The sequence below is a fragment of the Anomaloglossus baeobatrachus genome, chromosome 7, assembly GCF_048569485.1.
Source record: "Anomaloglossus baeobatrachus isolate aAnoBae1 chromosome 7, aAnoBae1.hap1, whole genome shotgun sequence".
NCBI classification, from domain to species: domain Eukaryota; kingdom Metazoa; phylum Chordata; class Amphibia; order Anura; family Aromobatidae; genus Anomaloglossus; species Anomaloglossus baeobatrachus.
In genome coordinates this window covers 298,903,691-298,922,412 of record NC_134359.1, presented here as the reverse complement: position 1 = coordinate 298,922,412, position 18,722 = coordinate 298,903,691, and the positions used below count along the sequence as shown (strand labels likewise).

General features: G+C 48.6%; 1 protein-coding gene across 1 annotated transcript in view; it reads right to left on the bottom strand.

Moving 5' to 3' along the window:
* LOC142246510 (E3 ubiquitin/ISG15 ligase TRIM25-like) overlaps positions 1–1,758 on the bottom strand; it is a 2,357-nt gene extending 599 nt beyond the window's left edge. Inside the window, exon 1 of the mRNA XM_075319572.1 lies at positions 1–1,758. This exon is cut by the window's left edge and continues 599 nt beyond it. Within this exon, the coding sequence (XP_075175687.1) occupies positions 193–1,758 (1,566 nt within the window). The 3' untranslated portion in view covers positions 1–192.
* Between the last annotated feature and the right edge of the window lie 16,964 nt (positions 1,759–18,722).

The window sequence follows — 18,722 nt, the reverse complement described above, 5'->3', positions numbered from 1 at the left end:
GAAAATACGAAGCATCAAAAATACATCAAATACTCATCGAGGGAAGCTGTGGTTCATTCTCGGGATTAGTGGGGTCCCAGCAGTCAAGAAAGTTATGTCATATCCCATCCATCTACCACAACTTACTGAGGTGGAAATAATCCATTAACAATAAACAACTGGACAAATCACCATTAACAGTTAATCTCAACCTCAGCTTCTTATTGTGACAGAGGTTCCATTCTCCACATAGAGGAGAACATGTAGGGGTTCAGTGAAGGAGGCGGTGAAGGTGTGCAAGTGTCTGATGGGGTCACACAGCTCATAGAAGGACAGACGCCCGGCCTCATAGTCTAAGAAGACTCCAAGTGTCGGACATGTTGGCGTCATACTGAGGATTAATACATTTGAGTTGTGCCATACCTTATATCCTCCATTATAAATATCCAAACCCCAAGATTTATCACTATATCCAATACCAGACTGATCTCCTTTCCTCTCTATACTGGGATAGGACAATCCGATGTCACATTCTCCTATCTGGTTCCACTCCACCTCCCAGTAATGTCGTCCTGAGGAAAAGCCACATCTGCTTAACACCTGTGAGTAATCCACAAATCTTCCTGATGATTCTGGTTTGTTCTGTTTTTCTCCTATATGTATTGCCATTTTCAGATCTTCTGATAACGTCACCAGTCTATGAGCCGTGTCCACATCCAGCAATATGTCTGAGACATGGACCCCGAGCTCTGATGTTACATTGGTGACAATATCCCTCATAGATCGGTGTAAGGTCAGTGAGATCAGAACCTCATCCAGATCCTCCTCAGAACTGACCTCTCCACCATCACCTCCTGTGTCCTCCTCAGCTCCTTGACTAGACATTATAATGTCACTTTCTTGTAAGAGTGTTATTGGGTCGGTGACACCACACATCTCCTCCACATGATGCATTTTCCTGGACAGCTCGTCCTCCTCTGTATCCAGCTTCTTGATCAGATGAGATATCTGGGACACAATCTTCTTCTCCTGCCTGGAGACCTCGCTCAGTGCCTTCTTTTCTGCAATTTCCAGTTGATTCTTAATGTCCATAAATATCTTACTAATGTTCTTCCTCTTATCGGAGGCTTTCTCCTGGATCTTCCTCTTACGATCCTGTAGATTCTGGACTCTTGTCTGAATTTCTGCTTTTTTTGGGTTCAGTTCATCCAGATACTCCCTCAATTTCTTCTTCTTGGTCTCAGAAGCCTCATCTAGAAGCTCCACCTGGTGTCCTCGGTGTTCACCAACCAGACAGCAAGACGCACACAGACAAACCGCGTCCTGTGGGCAGTAATACTCCAGAACCTTCTTGTGGAGGGAACATTTTTTGTGACCAAAAGAGCCGGTAGGTTCTGTTAACATATGATCAGCAGTTTTGTTGTGGGCTGTCAGATGTTTGCCACACAGGGAGTTCTCACACTGCAGACAGGATCTCACAGCCGGGACAGGAGAATCACAGTACATACAGAAGATTCTGGTCTCCTCCATCTCAGGCTGAGTAGATGAGAAACGCTCCACTATGTTCCTCAGCTTCCGGTTCTTCTCCAGGGTCGGACGCTCCGGATATTCTGCTCTGCAGTCAGGACAGGAATACACTCCAGCCGCCTCCTGTGCATCCAGCGCACTCACAATACACGAGCGGCAGAAGAAGTGTCCACATCTCAGGGATACGGGATCTGTATAGAGGCTCAGGCAGATGGAGCAGTCCAGCTCGTCCCTCAGCTCAGCAGACGCCATTGTAGAGTGAAAAAGCGGGAACTGAAAGTGAAAAAGTTTCCTTACATAAGAGGCGGAGAGTTTCTGAGAAGACACTATTAACCCCTGCAGTTCAGATAGTGAGGAAGAAACTGATTAACAAGGTCTGGGGTTGGATTGGAGTTGTAGTAGTTGTACTGGCGCCACCTGCTTGTAGTATAGAGAATTCACCAGTAGAACAAGGAATAAGACAAAAGCAAAGAAGCCACAGAACCTCTGTTGATAAAAAGTGGAATCACTTCCAAATGTTGTGTGTGAACTTCCACCCCCTTTAGTCGCTTTCACACTTGCGTTCATTGCAATCCGCCACTATGGAAAATAGTGCAGTCTGTTAACTGACTGCGCTATTCTCCATAGACTTTTATTGACGACACACTGTGACGCAAGGGTCTGCGTTGCATCCGCCGGCTGACGCCGAGTCGTTATTATAACAGGGCGGCGGGCGGAGGGCAGTATGTAGTGTTTTTGGTATCGTTAAAACAACGCACCTTGGCGGATTCCGTTGGAAACCGCCAAGGTGGCTAATGATTGTGTATGGTGGTGGATTCCGTCACGTTCTACTGAGCATGTTCAGCATGTCCAGCAGAACTATCTAAATCGTTTAAAATCACTCCTGGTCTCTCTATCTCTCTCTGTCGGTCGGTCTCTCCCTCTCTCATACTCACCGATCACCGGCGCGGCACTGCACGGCTGTCACACTGCTCTGGCGGCTTCTCCTCTTTTGAAAATGCCAGCCGCTCATTATTCCATCTCGTATTCCCTGCTTCCCCCACCCACCGGCGCCTTTGATTGGTTTCAGTTAGACGCGCCCCCACGCTGAGTGACAGCTGTCTCACTGCAACCAATCACAGCCGCCAGTGGGTGGGTCTATATCGTGCAGTGCAATAAATAAATGATTAAAAAAAAAAAAAAAAAACAGCGTGCGGTCTCCCCCAATTTTGATACCAGCCAAGGTAAAGCCACATGGCTGAAGGCTGGTATTGTCAGGATGGGGAGCCCCAAGTTTTGGGGAGCCCCACAGCCTAAAAATATCAGCCAGCAGCTGCCCGGAATTGCTGCATCCATTAGAAGCGACATTCCCGGGACTCTACCCGGCTCATCCCGAATTGCCCTGGTGCGGTGGCAATCGGGGTAATAAGTAGTTAATAGCAGCCCATATCTGCCCCTAAAGGCCCCGTTACACTCAGTGATATCATTAGCAATATCGCTAGCGCTGCCCCGGTCGTTCGTGTGTCACGAGCAAATCACTGCCCGTGGCGCACAGTATCGTTCGGAGCCATCACATGGACTTACCTGCCTAGCGACGTCGCTGTGGCCGGCGAACTGCCTCCTTTATAAGGGGTTGGTTTGTGCGGCGTCACAGCGGCGTCACTAAGCGGCTGCCGAATAGAAGAGGAGGGGCGGAGATGAGGACGACGGTAACGACGAACAACCGGCGTCCTCAACAATCAAGCTTTTTTGAAAATGAACGACATGTCAACGACGGATTATTTGGTGAGTATTTTCTATTGTTAACAGTCGCTCGTTGGTGTCAAACGCAACGACGTCGCTAACGATGCCGGATGTGCGTCACGGAATCCGTGACCCCGGCGATGTATCGTTAGATAGGTTAATCATGGAAGGCGTCTATGAGACTCATAGTCTGTACATGTCCCCTCTTAATTGTAAAGCGCTGCGGAATATGTTGGCGCTATAGAAATAAAGCTTTTTATTATTATGAGACCCCCCCCCATGATTAACCTGTAAGTGAAAGTAAATAAACACATACACCCGAAAAAATTATTTGAAATAAAAGACAAAAAAACACCCTCTTTCACCACTTTATTAAAATCCCCAAATACCCCATAAGGTTCGGCGTAATCCACAGAGGTCTCACGACGCTTTCAGCTCTGCTACATGAAGTTGACAGGAGCGGCCACAGACCATGACCGCTCTCTGTCAGCTCCACGCAGCAACTGAAGTGAATCGCGCTGTGAGCGGGGATGTCACTGAGGTAGTGCCGGTGTGTGCAGTGATGATGGGGGCGGTAGTACCTGGGTGTGTGTGATAATGATGGGGGGCGGTAGTGCCTGCGTGTGCGGTGATGATGGGGGCTCGCTCTCTTTCTCTCGTCTAAAGAAAACTAACGCAACGCGCTATTTCACAGGAATCCATTGCCTTTATTATCACACTATTTATAACGCATCCATCACATGCATCACACAACGCATTGTGACGGATGCCAAACGACGCAAGTGTAAACGTAGCCTTATTTACTTTGGTTACATCATGAAGCCCCGTGTACTGCAGGTGACTGTAGTGGTTGGTTGATTTTGGGCTCTCTTTCTTCAACAAAGTGGAATAACTTTCCAGAAATATGTAGATTGTAAAGTTTGTCTGAAACCATCAGCTCAGAAAAGCTACCTTGGACAGACTTGACATAAAGAGTTTTGGGCTTGGTTCCTCTAGGATCTATTAAACACAAATGTGGACTTACTGTGGGATCCTCTGGATTGAATCCAGGGAGTGGGGCCGCATGGTTGCTCATTTGTTAGCACTGTTTGGTGGCTCAGTGGTCAGCACTGTACGGTGGCTCAATGGTTAGCTGTCACGGGGTATGTACAGATGGAAAAGCGGCTCCTAGGCTGATCCTAAGACTAGGACCCCAGCGCTGTCCCTTATATTGAAGGTAAGCTTGATGGTAGCCAGGTTCGAGCCTCCAGAGTGACCCTGTCTCCTGACCAAGCCCTGATACTACTTCCCCCCCACCCAGGGAGCGGGCCGGAAACCCAGCAACCAAAACCCCCTAGGCACAGACAAGGGTAAATGAAAACTCGTGCACACAGAACTCAAACACAAAGGAAGGACAGTTTGTGAACTGGGGAGTAACATAAAAGGGATAGGAAATAAATGCACAACTGGAGAACTCACACACCATGCAAAACCGCAACTTGTAGATCACCATAGAACTGGATAACCACAGGAACTGAGGAAGCAGAAGCTATATCCAGCACTCAGCTCCAGGATCCAGAACCTTATAAAGGGTGCAGGAAGCTGAGGATGGTAATCAGCAGCCTGAGCTCCCAGCAGATGATCACAAGCCAGCAAAAATTAACTCGTGCCATACTGGAGCACAGCCAGACCCAGCCAACGCTTATGACAGGCTGAGCAACTAAGGGATCCTAGCCTGCCTGTCAGACTCTGCAGTGTGAATAGAGTCCGATGCCGCCATGACACTCAGCGAGTGCAACGCAGAACACCACACATTATCACTGTACAGTGGCTCAGTGGTTAGCACTGCAGTCTTGCAGCGCTGGGGTCCTGGGTTGGGTTTAAATCCCACCAAGGACAACATCTACAAGGAGTTTTGTATGTTCTCCCCGTGTTTGCGTGGATTTCCTCTGGGTACTCCGGTTTCCTCCCACACTGCAAAGACATACTGATAGGATAGGGAATTTAGATTGTGAGCCCCAATGGGGACAGTGTTAATGATGTATATAAAGTGCTGTGGAATTGATGGTGCTATATAAGTGAATACAAACGTGCTCAAAATTGTTGGTACCCCTTGTTTAATGAAAGAAAAACCTACATGAGTTGAATATCAATGTCTGACTTTCATTTGTTCAGTTTCATAGATTTTTAATTTATTCCTTTTGTCAGATTCAAGTTATTTCTGTGACCATTCTGGGTTTTCCTTTCATTAAACGAGGGGTACCAACAATGTTGACCACGTGTGTAAGTGTAGCATCCTGGGATATGGGGTACTCGGTTCCGGGCAGTGTCTCTGCGGGGAATGTCACGATGGTGTCCGTTACCCGGTTCCGTGCCCTGGGCCCTTTTTGTAATGGGGATATTTACAGGGGAGTTAGGAATAAAGTTATTTGTGACGCCACTTGTGGTGTTGCGGCTAAGCGTAGGAAGCCACCGCTGCAGGTTCTGCTGGGGTTGATGGAATGTGCAGCTTTGATGACTTGGGCCCTCCACAAGTAGAGTATTACCCCAGCGGGTGTATGGTGCAGTGAGCGTTGGAAGAAGGAGTCCAGACAGGTGTTCAGTGCAACTGGTTTACTCACTTTTCAGGTGGTAACTGGTTGCCCGAGGTCGGCTGGTTTTGCCTCCAGATTCCCTTCATCCCAGTGCCAGTCTGGTTCTCTGGTACCTTCTTCCCCTGCACCTGTCTCTGGTAAGTGGGTCCCCGTGGTATGGAACACTGGGGGTCCCCAGTCTGTGGTTTGTCCACCTCTGTCCACCTTACGGTAGCGTGAACCCTGTAGGGATGGAGTCTTTGGTCCTGTCCCCGACTCTCCCGTTGCTACTGAGTCTTCGGATTCTTTAGGGTCAGCAAGGTCCTTGATGGTCCCCTTTGCTGTGCAGGTGCTAACAGGTCGGCTTGGAGCTCTTTCCTGTCCTAGGGTCCTGTACCCCGTCGGTGCATAATTCCGGGAGTACTCCACCGTACTACACTGGCAACTACCTCTCCTGGGTACCAGGTCAACTTTAATCCGAATCAGGATGTTGCTCAGTCACCACTTCACACTCCAGCTGTCAACTCTGACTTCACACTGACTACTCTCCACAGTCCACCTCTCCCACCTGGTCAACTAGTGGACTGGACTGGCTCCACCTCTAGGCAGCCATCCATTGGTCCCAACGTAGCTGGGTACCATTCTATGGGGGATTTGTTGGGGTAACTGGGGTTACCTGGGTTCTTCGTGTTACCGGCACTGGGGTTCTGGGTCCCTAAGTGGGTAGGCCCTGCATCCTGGGGGAGATGCCACTATTCGGTATCCGACGGATAATGGGGTATTCGAGGTATTCGCTATCCGACGGCTAATATGGTATTCGCTCCGATACTTTCATTTTCGTTTCTGGACTTCCTGGCGCCTTTTTCCAGCCAATGAACACATCTGATGTTGCTTGCCCTCACAGTTACGCCGCAGCCATCTTTATTGTGGTGTCACTGTGATTGGCTTGGCCGCACGGCGTCATAGGGGCTATATAAGCCAGCGGCCATTTTGGTCAGTCGGTCTCTCCCTCTCTCTTACTCACAGATCACGGGTGCGGCGCTGTACGGCTGTCACACTGTCACACTTTGACTTACCTTCCTTGTTTAATTCACATAAACCACACAGATAGTCCGGTCAGATGAAGGCCGGTCAGGTCGAAACGTCATGACTTTTGATTTATAATGGACTATTTTCTTTTTTCCTATTTGCTTATACACCAATAAAAACGTTTTTTGACTGCAAGGATTGTGCTTCTCTCAATTTTTTGGGGTAGTGTACTCTTTATATATTTTGATATTTTTTTCTCCAGAGCACCTGTAAGGTGAAGCAGGGTCCTATTCCTTACTACTTTACATCCTGCAGGTCCCGGCTCCTTCTATGATCTCGGAGCTTTAGTTCCTTCCATACATTTTCTATTGGATTCAGCTCTGGTGATCGGCCATTCTAGCAGATTTCTTTTCTTTCTCTGAAACAATTTAGAGTTTCCTTGGCCGTGTGTTTGGGATCATCGTCTTTCTGCAATGTCCACCCTCGATTCATCTTCATTATCCTGGTAGATTGCAGCAGATTTTTATCAAGAAAGTCTCTGTACATTTTTCCATTAGTCCTTACTTTGCCAGAGCCGTCAGCTGAAAAACAGCCCTACACCATGATGTTCCCACCTCCACCCTTCACTGTTGTAATGCTGTTAAAGAGTCGCAAAGATGGTGTGTATTATGTCATTACTTATTGTTATCTTTGAAACAACTGTAACTGGTGATTCTAGGTCTTTCCGTCGCTCTCCACAGGTGTCCTTGGCTCTTGGACAACTCTTCTGGTAATTCTTTTCACTCTCCTGTCTGGAATCTTGCAGGGAACACCTGGTTGTGGATCATTTATTGTGAAATAATGTTCTTTACACTTCTGGAACCTTCAGTAGTTTAGAAATGATTCTGTAACCAATGCCATCAGTATGTTTTGCAACAATAAGGTTGTGAAGGTCTTGAGACAGCTCACTGGTTTTACATTTCATGAGATGTTTCTTGTGTAGCACCTTGGTAATGAAACACCTAGACTAAATTTACATTTGCAATTTTAGATCAGTTCTGTACTACCGCTCAGAGACTGATCATATGTTCTTATTCTTGTCACTCATCTATTGATCGGTGAATTACATAGGGCACTTTTGTAGGTTTTGGTTTAGTGCAAATATTAAAAGCTGAATTTTATATATATCTCTTCAGTGAATGGTACCAATCAAACCATGAATATAATTACAGCAGGTACCAGCAGTCCCACCAGTAAGCACCATTTTCTAGGCCGACATATATGTAATAACATTTTACATAAAGGAACATGCAATACAGATCTGCATAAAAGCTTATTTTAGGACCTAACTCAGATTGCTATAATGGGGCCATAATACCCGTAATCAGTCAGACTCAAGACAACCAAATCCTTGTGCTGCCATAATAATTGTGGAAATTTCTCCTTTCTCTATTGGTTTAGTCCTTCTGGCAGTGTTGGATGCTCGTCCTCTATAAATATGTAACATCTATGTGACCAGCGTTCAGCAATCAGGTGAGTATGAGCAGGATAGCCAGGTGAGTGTGGGCGGGATAACTAAGTGAGTGTGAGTGGGATGACAGGTGAGTATGAGCAGGATAACTAGGTGAGTGTGAGCAGGATAACCAGGTGAGTGTGAGCAGGATAACCAGGTGAGTGTGAGCAGGATAACCAGGTGAGTGTGAGCAGGATAACTAGGCGAGTGTGAGCGGGATGACCATGTATGATCAGGATAACTAGGTGAGTGTAAATATAATAAGTAGGTATCGGGGGATAACCAGGGGAATATGAGCAGGATATCCAGATGAGCATGAGTAGGATAACAAGATGAGTGTGAGCGGGATAACCACGTATGAGCAGAATAACTAGGTGAGTGTAAATAGGATAAGTAGGTATCAAGTGGATAAACAGGAGAATATGAGCAGGATATCCAAATGAGTGTGGGCAGGATAACCAGGTGAGTATGGGCAGGATATACAGATGAGTATGGGCAGGTTATCCAGATGAGTGTTAGCATAATAACTAGGTGAGTATGAGCAGGATAACCAGGTAAGTGTGAGTGGAATGACGAGGTTTGAGCAGGATAAATAGTGGAGTATAAATGAGATAAATAGTTATCAGGGTATAACCAGGGGAGTATGAGCAGGATAACCTGGTTAGTGTAAATGGGATAACCAAGTATCTCGGGGATAACCAGGCGAGTGTGAGCAGTTTTAGTGTTGGTGTCTGATACTCTCATACAAAATAGAAAAGGCCATAATTGTTAATATTGTTTTTTTGCTGATGAACTTTAATAAACACTGGCCCAGTTGATAAGAGGCAGAGATCTTTACATGCAATACTTGTGTCACAGTCAGGGGCGAGGCCAAGTGCTGGGACACGGCTTAATCATCTTCATAGCCTGGGCACACGCATTTTTTTCAGTCTAAAGGTCCAGTCACACTAAGCAACTTACTAGCGATCCCAACAACGATAGGGATCGCTGGTAAGTTGCTAGGAGGTTGCTGGTGAGATGTCACACTGCGACGCTCCAGCGATCCCACCAGTGACCAGCCCCCAGCGCCGCGTGGAAGATGCTGCGCTTGGTAACTAAGGTAAATATCGGGTAACCAACCCGATATTTACCTTGGTTACCAGCGCACGGAGCTACACGTGCAGAGAGCAGGGAGCAGCGCACACTGAGCGCTGGCTCCTTGCTCTCCTAGTTACAGCACACATCGGGTTAATTAACCCGATGTGTCCTGCAGCTACATGTGCACAGAGCAGGAGCCGGCACTGACAGTGAGAGCGGCGGAGGCTGGTATCAAAGGTAAATATCGGGTAACCAAGGACAGGGCTTCTTGGTTACCCGATGTTTACATTGGTTACCAGCCTCCGCAGAAGCCGGCTCCTGCTGCCTGCACATTTAGTTGTTGCTGTCTCGCTGTCACACACAGCGATCTGTGCTTCACAGCGGGACAGCAACAACTAAAAAATGGCCCAGGACATTCAGCAACAACCAACGACCTCACAGCAGGGGCCAGGTTGTTGCTGGATGTCACACACAGCGACATCACTAGCAACATCGCTGTTACGTCACAAAAGTTGTTCGTTAGCAGCGATGTTGCTAGCGATGTTGCTTAGTGTGACGGGGCCTTTAGGCTCCACTTCACACATGCGGATAAAAAAAACTCATGTTGGATGCTCGTCCTCTATAAATATGTAACATCTATGTGACCAGCGTTCAGCAATCAGGTGAGTGAGTATGAGCAAGACAACCAGGTGAGTGTGGGTGGGATAACCAAGTGAGTGTGGGCGGGATAACCAAGTGAGTGTGGGCGGGATAACCAAGTGAGTGTGGGCGGGATAACCAAGTGAGTGTGGGCGGGATAACCAAGTGAGTGTGGGCGGGATAACCAAGTGAGTGTGGGCGGGATAACCAAGTGAGTGTGGGTGGGATAACCAAGTGAGTGTGGGCGGGATAACCAAGTGAGTGTGGGCGGGATAACCAAGTGAGTGTGGGCGGGATAACCATGTATGATCAGGATAACAAGGTGAGTGTAAATATAATAAGTAGGTATCAGGGGGATAACCAGGGAAATATGAGCAAGATAACCAGGTGAGTATGAGCAGGATAACCAGGTGACTATGAGTAGGATGACCAGGTGACTATGAGCAGGACATCTAGATGAGCATGAGTAGGATAACAAGGTGAGTGTGAGCGGGATAACTAGGTGAGTGTAAATAGGATAAGTAGGTATCAAGTGGATAAACAGGAGAATATGAGCAGGATATCCAGATGAGTATGGGCATAATAACCAGGTAAGTGTGAGTGGGATGACCAGGTGAGTATGAGCAGGATAACCAGGTAAGTGTGAGTAGGATAACCAGGTAAGTGTGAGTGGGATAACAAGGTTTGAGCAGGATAACCAGGTAGGTGTGAGTGGGATGACCAGGTTTGAGCAGGATAACTAGTGGAGTATAAATGAGATAACTAGGTATCAGGGTATAACCAGGTGAGTATGAGCAGGATAACCAGGTGAGTATGAGCAGGATAACCAGGTGAGTATGAGCAGGATAACCAGGTAGGTGTGAGTGGGATGACCAGGTTTGAGCAGGATAACTAGTGGAGTGTAAATGAGATAACTAGGTATCAGGGGATAACCAGGTGAGTATGAGCAGGATAACCTGGTTAGTGTAAATGGGATAACCAAGTATCTCGGGGATAACCAGGCGAGTGTGACCAGTTTTAGTGTTGGTGTCTGATACTCTCAAACAAAATATTAAAGGCCATAATTGTTAATATTGTTTTGCTGATGAACTTTAATAAACACTGGCCCAGTTGATAAGAGGCAGAGATCTTTACATGCAATACTTGTGTCACAGTCAGGGGCGAGGCCAAGTGCTGGGACACGGCTTAATCATCTTCACAATCTGGTCACACGCATTTTTTTTCAGTCTAAGGGTGCGCTCACATTAACGCATGACTCGCACGATTATCAGATTGCATCACCCGACACAGCTGGCTTCTCTCCTGACAGGAGCAGGTCGGCTGCATGTATTTCTATGCAGCTGAAACTCTCCTGTCCAGAGAGTGCGGCCGTACCGGGTGATGCCGATGCGAGACTCACCGAGTCAGCCCCAAGTGTGACTCCAGCCTAAAGGCTGCTTTACACGGTACGACCGATTGTGCAATTTCACAATCGATCGTACCCGCCCCCGTTCTTTTTGAGTCATGGGCAAATCGCTGCCCGTGGCGCACAAAGTCGGTAACCCCCCATCACACGTACTTACCTCCAGTCCGACCTCGCTGTGGGCGGCGAACGTCCACTTCCTGGAGTGGGAGGGACGTTTGGCGTCACAGCAACGTCACACGGCCGCCGGCCAATAGAAGCGGAGGGGGTGAGATGAGCGGGATGTAAACATCCCGCCCACCTCCTTCCTTCCACATAGCCGCCGAGAGCCGCGGGTCGCAGGTAAGCGATGTTCATGGTTCCCGGGGTGTCACACGGAGCGGCATGTGCTACCCCGAGAACGATGAACAATTAAATTAAACGATATTATGAAACCTAACGAGCAGTACACGACTCACGATTTGTGAGCGATACTGCGTCGCTAGGAGGTGTCACACAGGCCGGCATCGCAAGCGATGCCGGATGTGCGTCACAAAAACCGTGACCCCGACGATCTATCGCACGATAGATCTTCTGGTGTAAAGCAGCCTTAAGACTGAGGGGCACTTTGCACTCTACGACATCGCAGGTGCGATGTCGGTGGAGTCAAATCGAAAGTGACGCACATCCGGCGTCGCTGTCGATATCGTAGTGTGCAAATCCTTTGTGATACGATTAACAAGCGCAAAAGCGTCGTTATCGTATCATCGGTGTAGTGTCAGGGAATTCCATAATTACGCTGCTGCGACGGTCCGATGTTGTTCCTCGCTCCTGAGGTAGCACACATCGCTGTGTGTGAAGCCGCAGGAGCGATGAACATCACCTTACCTGCTTCCCGCAGCTCAAGCCGACTATGCTGAAGGAAGGAGGTGGGTGGGATGTTTACATCCTGCTCATCTCCGCTCCTATTGGCCGCCTGCCGTGTGACATCGGTGTGACGCCACACGACCCGCCCCCTTAGGAAGGAGGCGGATCGCTGGCCAGAGCAACGTCGCAGGGCAGGTGAGTGCATGTGAAGCTGGCGTAGCGATAATGTTCGCTACGCCAGCAATCACAAGATATCGCACCTGCGACGGGGGCGGGACTATCGCTGCAGCGTCGGTAACACATTGTTACCGATGTCGCAGCGTGCAAAGTGCCCCTTAGTCCCTTGATCCCTGACATACACTCCACCTTCCCCTAAATTCCTGCTTTTCCAGCTGCGCTCCAGTGTTTTCTGGCCTCGTCCTGACTCTTATAGAGATGCACTGAACGCCTGTCACGTGGCTTCTCACCTCCAGACAGACGTTATGGGCACAAGATAACGCTGTGGGACTGGAGCGGTGTCAGTAAAGTATGAAAAGGCCGGAAGGTGAGTATAAGATATGGGGCAGGGGGCTTACATTTAAAGCCCCACTACAGTGGTGCAATAAAAAAAAAAACAAAAAAAAAAAAAAAACTGTAGTGATACTTTTATGCTTCCATGTGTGGATTACGTCAGACCGGCATGGCGGCTTTTTTATTTTCAATACATGGGTGAACCAGGGAAAGCATCAGGGAGCGTTTTTTTAAATAAAGTATTTTTGTGTGTTTTTTTTCTTTTTACTTACCGGGTTAGTAATGGGGATGTCTGATAGACGCCCCTCCATTACTAACCCCTGGGTTTCATGCCAGCAGACACTACACAACTATCATCAACCCCAACCACCATTACCCAGATTGCCACCACATCAGGGCAACGGGATGAGACGGGTAAAGCACCAGAATTGGAGCATCTTATGTGATGTGCCACTTCTGGGGCGGCTGCAAGCTGCTATCTTTTAGGCAGGGAAGGGGCCCAATAAACATGAACCTTCCCATTCTACCAGCTATCTTTGCACATTTTAACATAAAAAAAAAAATGTAAGTGTTGTGGTTTTTTTCCGGTACGTGTCACACGGATGGACAAAACGGAATGTTTATAAATGGACGTGTGAAGGGGGTCTTAGGGCTTCAAACAGGCTGTGTTCAGTCCCAGGAGACCTTTACAATGTTATACAAATCTTTCCAGAGCAATTGGAGGCTCTTCAGTACCAGCAATTCACAGAGAATGAAATGTTTTTGGAAAAATTTGACAAAGCTGGCAAATACGAATTTCAAGACAGTCGCTCATCTCTAGTATTCGATGGGAAACATTCTCACCTCTCTTAAGCGGGCTTTACACGCTGTGACATCGCTAGCAGCGGCTAGCTATGTCGAGCGCGATAGCACCCGCCCCCATCGCACATGCGATATCTTGTGAGAGCTGCTGTAGCGAACATTATCGCTACGGCAGCTTCACACGCACTTACCTGGTCGGCATCGTCACTGTGACTGCCGAACAATCCCTCCTTCAAGGGGGAGGTGTGTTCGGCGTCACCGCGATGTCACTAAGCGGCCGTCCAATGGAGGGGCGGAGATGAGCGGGACATAACATCCCGCCCACCTCCTTCCTTCTGCATTGCCAGTGGAGGCAGGTAAGGAGATGTTTGTCGTTCCTCTGGTGTGTCACATAGCGATGTGTGGTGCTGCAGGAACGACAAACAACATCGTACCAGCAGCAGTAACGACATTATGGAAAGGAGTGACGAGTCACCGATCAACGATTTTTGTCGTTTTGCGATCATCGCTCCAAGGCTTTACATGCTGCGATGTCGGTAATGTCGGAGGATGTGCGTCACTAACGACGTGACCCCGACGATATATCATTACCGATGTTGCAGCGTGTAAAGCCCGCTTAACATGTACATGCTTCACAGGATTTCTGGATAAATAATTTTGTTTTCGCCAGATCAATTATTATAGCTTTGTCATTGGTATTTAATGCAGGATCAGGTTATCTGTAGATACAATGGAGGACAGAAGAGAAGAGACAAACGCCTCCACCATTCAGCCAACAGAGGTAAGGTGGCTTTACACACTGCAACATCGCAAACGACATCGCTGTAACGTCACCGGTTTTGTGACGTTACAGCGACCTCCCCAGCGACATTGCAGTGTGTGAAACACATCAGCGACCTGCCCCTGCTGTGAAGTTGCTGATTGCTACAAATCGTTCAGAACCATTCTTTGGTCCTTTGTTTCCCGCTGTGCAGCATGATCGCTAGAAAGTCTCAGTGTGTAAAAGGACTTTACTGCGACTTCGTTAGCGACTTCCCTTTCAAAAAGCTGCTTTACAACGTCCCCAATGACTAGCTAGGTCGTTCTGCAGGTCCGGATCGCTGTTGCGTCGTTGGCCAGGTCTGCCTGTTTGACAGCTCACCAGAGACTTTGTAGCGATCCCGGCCAGGTTGGGATCGCTGGTGGGATCGCTAGAAAGTCTCAGTGTGTAAAGGGGCCTGTAGAGTAGAGCATTTCACCAGTCTTGGGAAACCTTATCCTTTATCAGCAAGAAACACAATCTCTGAACTGTAGGGGGTAATAGTTTCTGAAGCACTCTCCACCCTTCATTAGTGAAAATGGACCTCACAGGTACCAAGACACAGATGTATGAAGGAGGCCAAAGAGATAGACCATGTGTCTTGAGGGTGTCCCAAAACCTGTGAGGCAGGAAGGCAGCTGTGCCCTTGTGTACTGACTGCCATGTGTTCTGCTGATTGAGTAAAGACATCATCTACATGTGAAATGGACATTGGGGCTCTTGGAAAATTCAGTTGTACACAACCCCTGTGGTGTTCGCATAAGAAACCATTGTTCTTGAGATGGACATCTTGGAGCCGACTCAAATGAAGATTAACCTCTCCTCAGGCATTTTTTGACACAAGGATTTTTTTTTAGGCTAGGTTCACACACTGCGTTTTTTTGACGCTGCGTTTTTTGCGGCAAAAAACGCACATAAACGCACCCGCGTTTTGCTGCGTTTTTGCTCATTGCGTCTTTATGCGTTTTTTATCAGTGAACAAAAAAAAAAAAGGTCTGATGTCATTTCCTTCTTCAATGTGTTCTTCATTCTTCACTAGTGTATGCAGAAGAGCAGACAGCTGCAGAACTACAAGGCTCAGCATACTCCATCCAATATTGTATGCAGGAGAGCAGACAGCAGCTGCAGAACTACAAGGCTCAGCATGCTCCATCCAGGACTGTATGCTTGAGGGAGAGTCAGGGGGAGCAGACCTACAAGGCTCAGCATCCTCCATCCAATAGTGTATGCAGGAGAGCAGACAGCAGCTGTCGAACTACAAGGCTCAGCATCCTCCTTCCAGGACTGTATGCAGGATTTCTTTGCCCCCCCCAAACAAAAAAAAAAAATGACGTGGGCTTCGCCATATTTTTGTATGCTAGCCGGGTACAGCAGGCAGGTACGGGCTGCCCCCAACCCCCAGCTGCCTATTTGTACCCGGCTGGGAACCAAAAATATAGGGAAGCCCTTTTTTTAAATTATTTCATGAAATAATTTTAAAAAAAAAATGACGTGAGCTTCGCCCAATTTTTGAGTCCAGCCGGGTACAACTAGGCAGCTGGGAATTGGAATCCACAGTGCAGGGTGCCCATGCTTTCTGGGCACCCCCGCTGTGAATTGCAGTCCCGCAGCCACCCCAGAAAATGGCGCTTTCATAGAAGCGCCATCTTCTGGCGCTGTATCCAACTCTTCCAGCTGCCCTGATGCCGGGTGGCTCGCTGGGTAATAATGGGGTTAGGGATAGCTGTATAGCTGGCCCTAAGCCCGAAATTCATGGTGTCACGCCAATATTAGACATGGCCACCATGAATTTCTAGTAAAGATAAAAAAAAAAAACACAACACAGAAAAATATTTTTATTAGAAATAAAACACAACACAATTAGTGACTCCATCTTTATTGAAATAAAGAACCCCCCTCCGCAGTAATCCTGGGATAGGGTCCCGAGCCGTCCAATCCGGATCCAATATCATCTGATCGGTTTGCTGGAAGGCAAAGTGATCAGATGATGTGTGAGGATCAAGGACGTGAATCACATGATACATCAGCTGATGCCGTTTACACAATCAGCTGAGGCATCAGTGCAAAAAAAAAATAAAAAAATACTCACTTATGTGCTGATTACCGGCAGCTCCTGAAGCGATGGGGCGGGAGTCTGATCCTGTCCGATCGCTGCAGCAGCTGCCGGTAATCAGGGATGAAGTCTCCTGACGCATCCGCTGATAACCGGCCGGGCGCCCGCGTCACCGCGATACTTACGATCACCTGATGCATCAGGTGACTGCATCAGGTGATCCATCGCCAGGTCCTGCATCCTGCAGGCATACGTACCCGGGGAGACTGCACACACCCGGAGCGGCGGGACCGGGAGGAGATGGGAGCGGGCATGGCACCGGGAGTCTGCAGACAGGTGAGTATAACTTTTTTTTTATTTTCTACTGTTCACTTTTGTTTTCGCAGCCGCTTCCACCTCCCGCCCAGACATGGCGCCGCACGGCAGCATACATGCACAGGACCGGAGGTGGAAGCGGCGGTGACGGTACCGGGAGGATTCACGCTTCTGTGTTTACTGACAGAAGGAATCCTCTTCCTGTACACGTCACTTTACTATCCACCTCCTGCGTTTATAGCTGCGTTTTTGGTCTTAGAAACGCACCAAAACGCAGCTATTTGCGTTTCTCATTGCGTCTTTCAACATCCCATTGCACTCAATGGATGAAAAGAGCAGTGAAAAACGCGGGAATAATTGACATGCTGCGTTTTTGTGGCACCACAAAAACGCAGCTGAAAAAAACACAGATGTGTGCGGACAGCAAAAATGAAAACTCAAGACTTTGCTGGGGAAGCAAAGTCATGCAGTTTTGAGGCCAAAAACGCACCTGAAAAACGCGCAAAAACGCCGCGAAAAACGCACTGTGCGCACATAGCCTTAAGGGCTCATTCAGATGACTGTTCCGTTTGTCCTGGTCCTTTCCTTTTTATTTTGCAGACCCACGGACAGGACCAGAACACATTTCAACGTGTTCTGAGTAGGACTGGATGGCACACAGAAGCACTTTGATGTGTTTTTTGTCGGAACTGATAACACACGGGTGTCCGTATGTCCATTTTGTTATTATGGAACATGTCCTATTCTGTTCCACAAATGTGGACCGTGACTCAATACAAGTCAAGGGGTTTGCAAAATGTGCAGAAGCCACACAGAAGCGCTTCCGTGTGTCTTCCGTCGGGTGCCCCTGCAGGCCCCGCAGCTGCTCGCACAGCAGTGTGTGAGTGGGTGCAGGGATGACGAGCGCCGACATCTTAAGGTTAGCAAAGTACATTACCTGCTGTGATGATCTCCGCTGAACTGCTATGTTGAAGTACTGCACCCAACAGTAATGATAAGACTGAAGTGCTGCGCATAACAGTAATTAAAAAGACTATTGAATAAGAACTGAATCTGTTTCCATCAATCCCCGACAGAAATCACCTGGAACATTTGAGGACCTGCATGGAGATATGGCTTGCCCGCTAAGTCCGACCAGCAGCACCACCAACCATCCCTTTGCTCTGTGGAGAGGACTGGCCAAAGTGAGAGACGGAGAGCATCACAGCAGCAGGACCAAGTGTCCAGCCTACGTCCTCCACCACCCCTCTACACCGTCACTGCGACTGTCCTCCACACAAGGCTACTAAACAGATAGTTGCTGGGAGCTCAGAGTCAATCAACCTCCTCCTAACTAGCACTTCAGGGCCTGTCCTCTGTCAGACTATTGGTCTCCAGCCCACCTCTGGGTTCACTAATGAGGGGCACTGCAGCCAGAAACTTGAGATGCTGCCCCCTGACTGCTGGCCCCTATGCATGTTTAAATAGAGGTCTCCCCCTAGAAAGACACTGACCTGCCGCCCCCGCCTCCTGTGGTGTGACTGGCCTAAGCCCCGCCTCCTGGATACATATCACCGTGCTGCCCAGCTTCCAGCCTCTCGGCTGCAGGACCCGGACCTGTTTGGGCAGCCGGACACAGGGACCCGCTCCTGGAGGCGGTAAGAGAGCTATCAGCAGGGAGGAAAGCGTTTCAGCTCACAGCACTGTTAGCTGTGAGCGGCTCCCTCTCTGCTGAGGCACAAGCGATGTGTGACTGGTGAGCGCGGCGTTCTAAGGGAACTACCCGCCCGCTGGTCCGCTTGTGCTCGCCATTATTTAACACCCTCACCCCCCCCCCCCCCTCCCCCCACCCCCACCCCCCCTCCTCCCCTAAAATCAGCATGGAGAAAAGCGTTCTGCTCACGGCGCTGTTTGCTGTGAGCGGCTCCCTCCCTGCTGAGGCTCAAGCTACGTGCGCCGGCGAGCGGCGTTCTGAGGGAACTACCCGCCCGCCGGTCAGC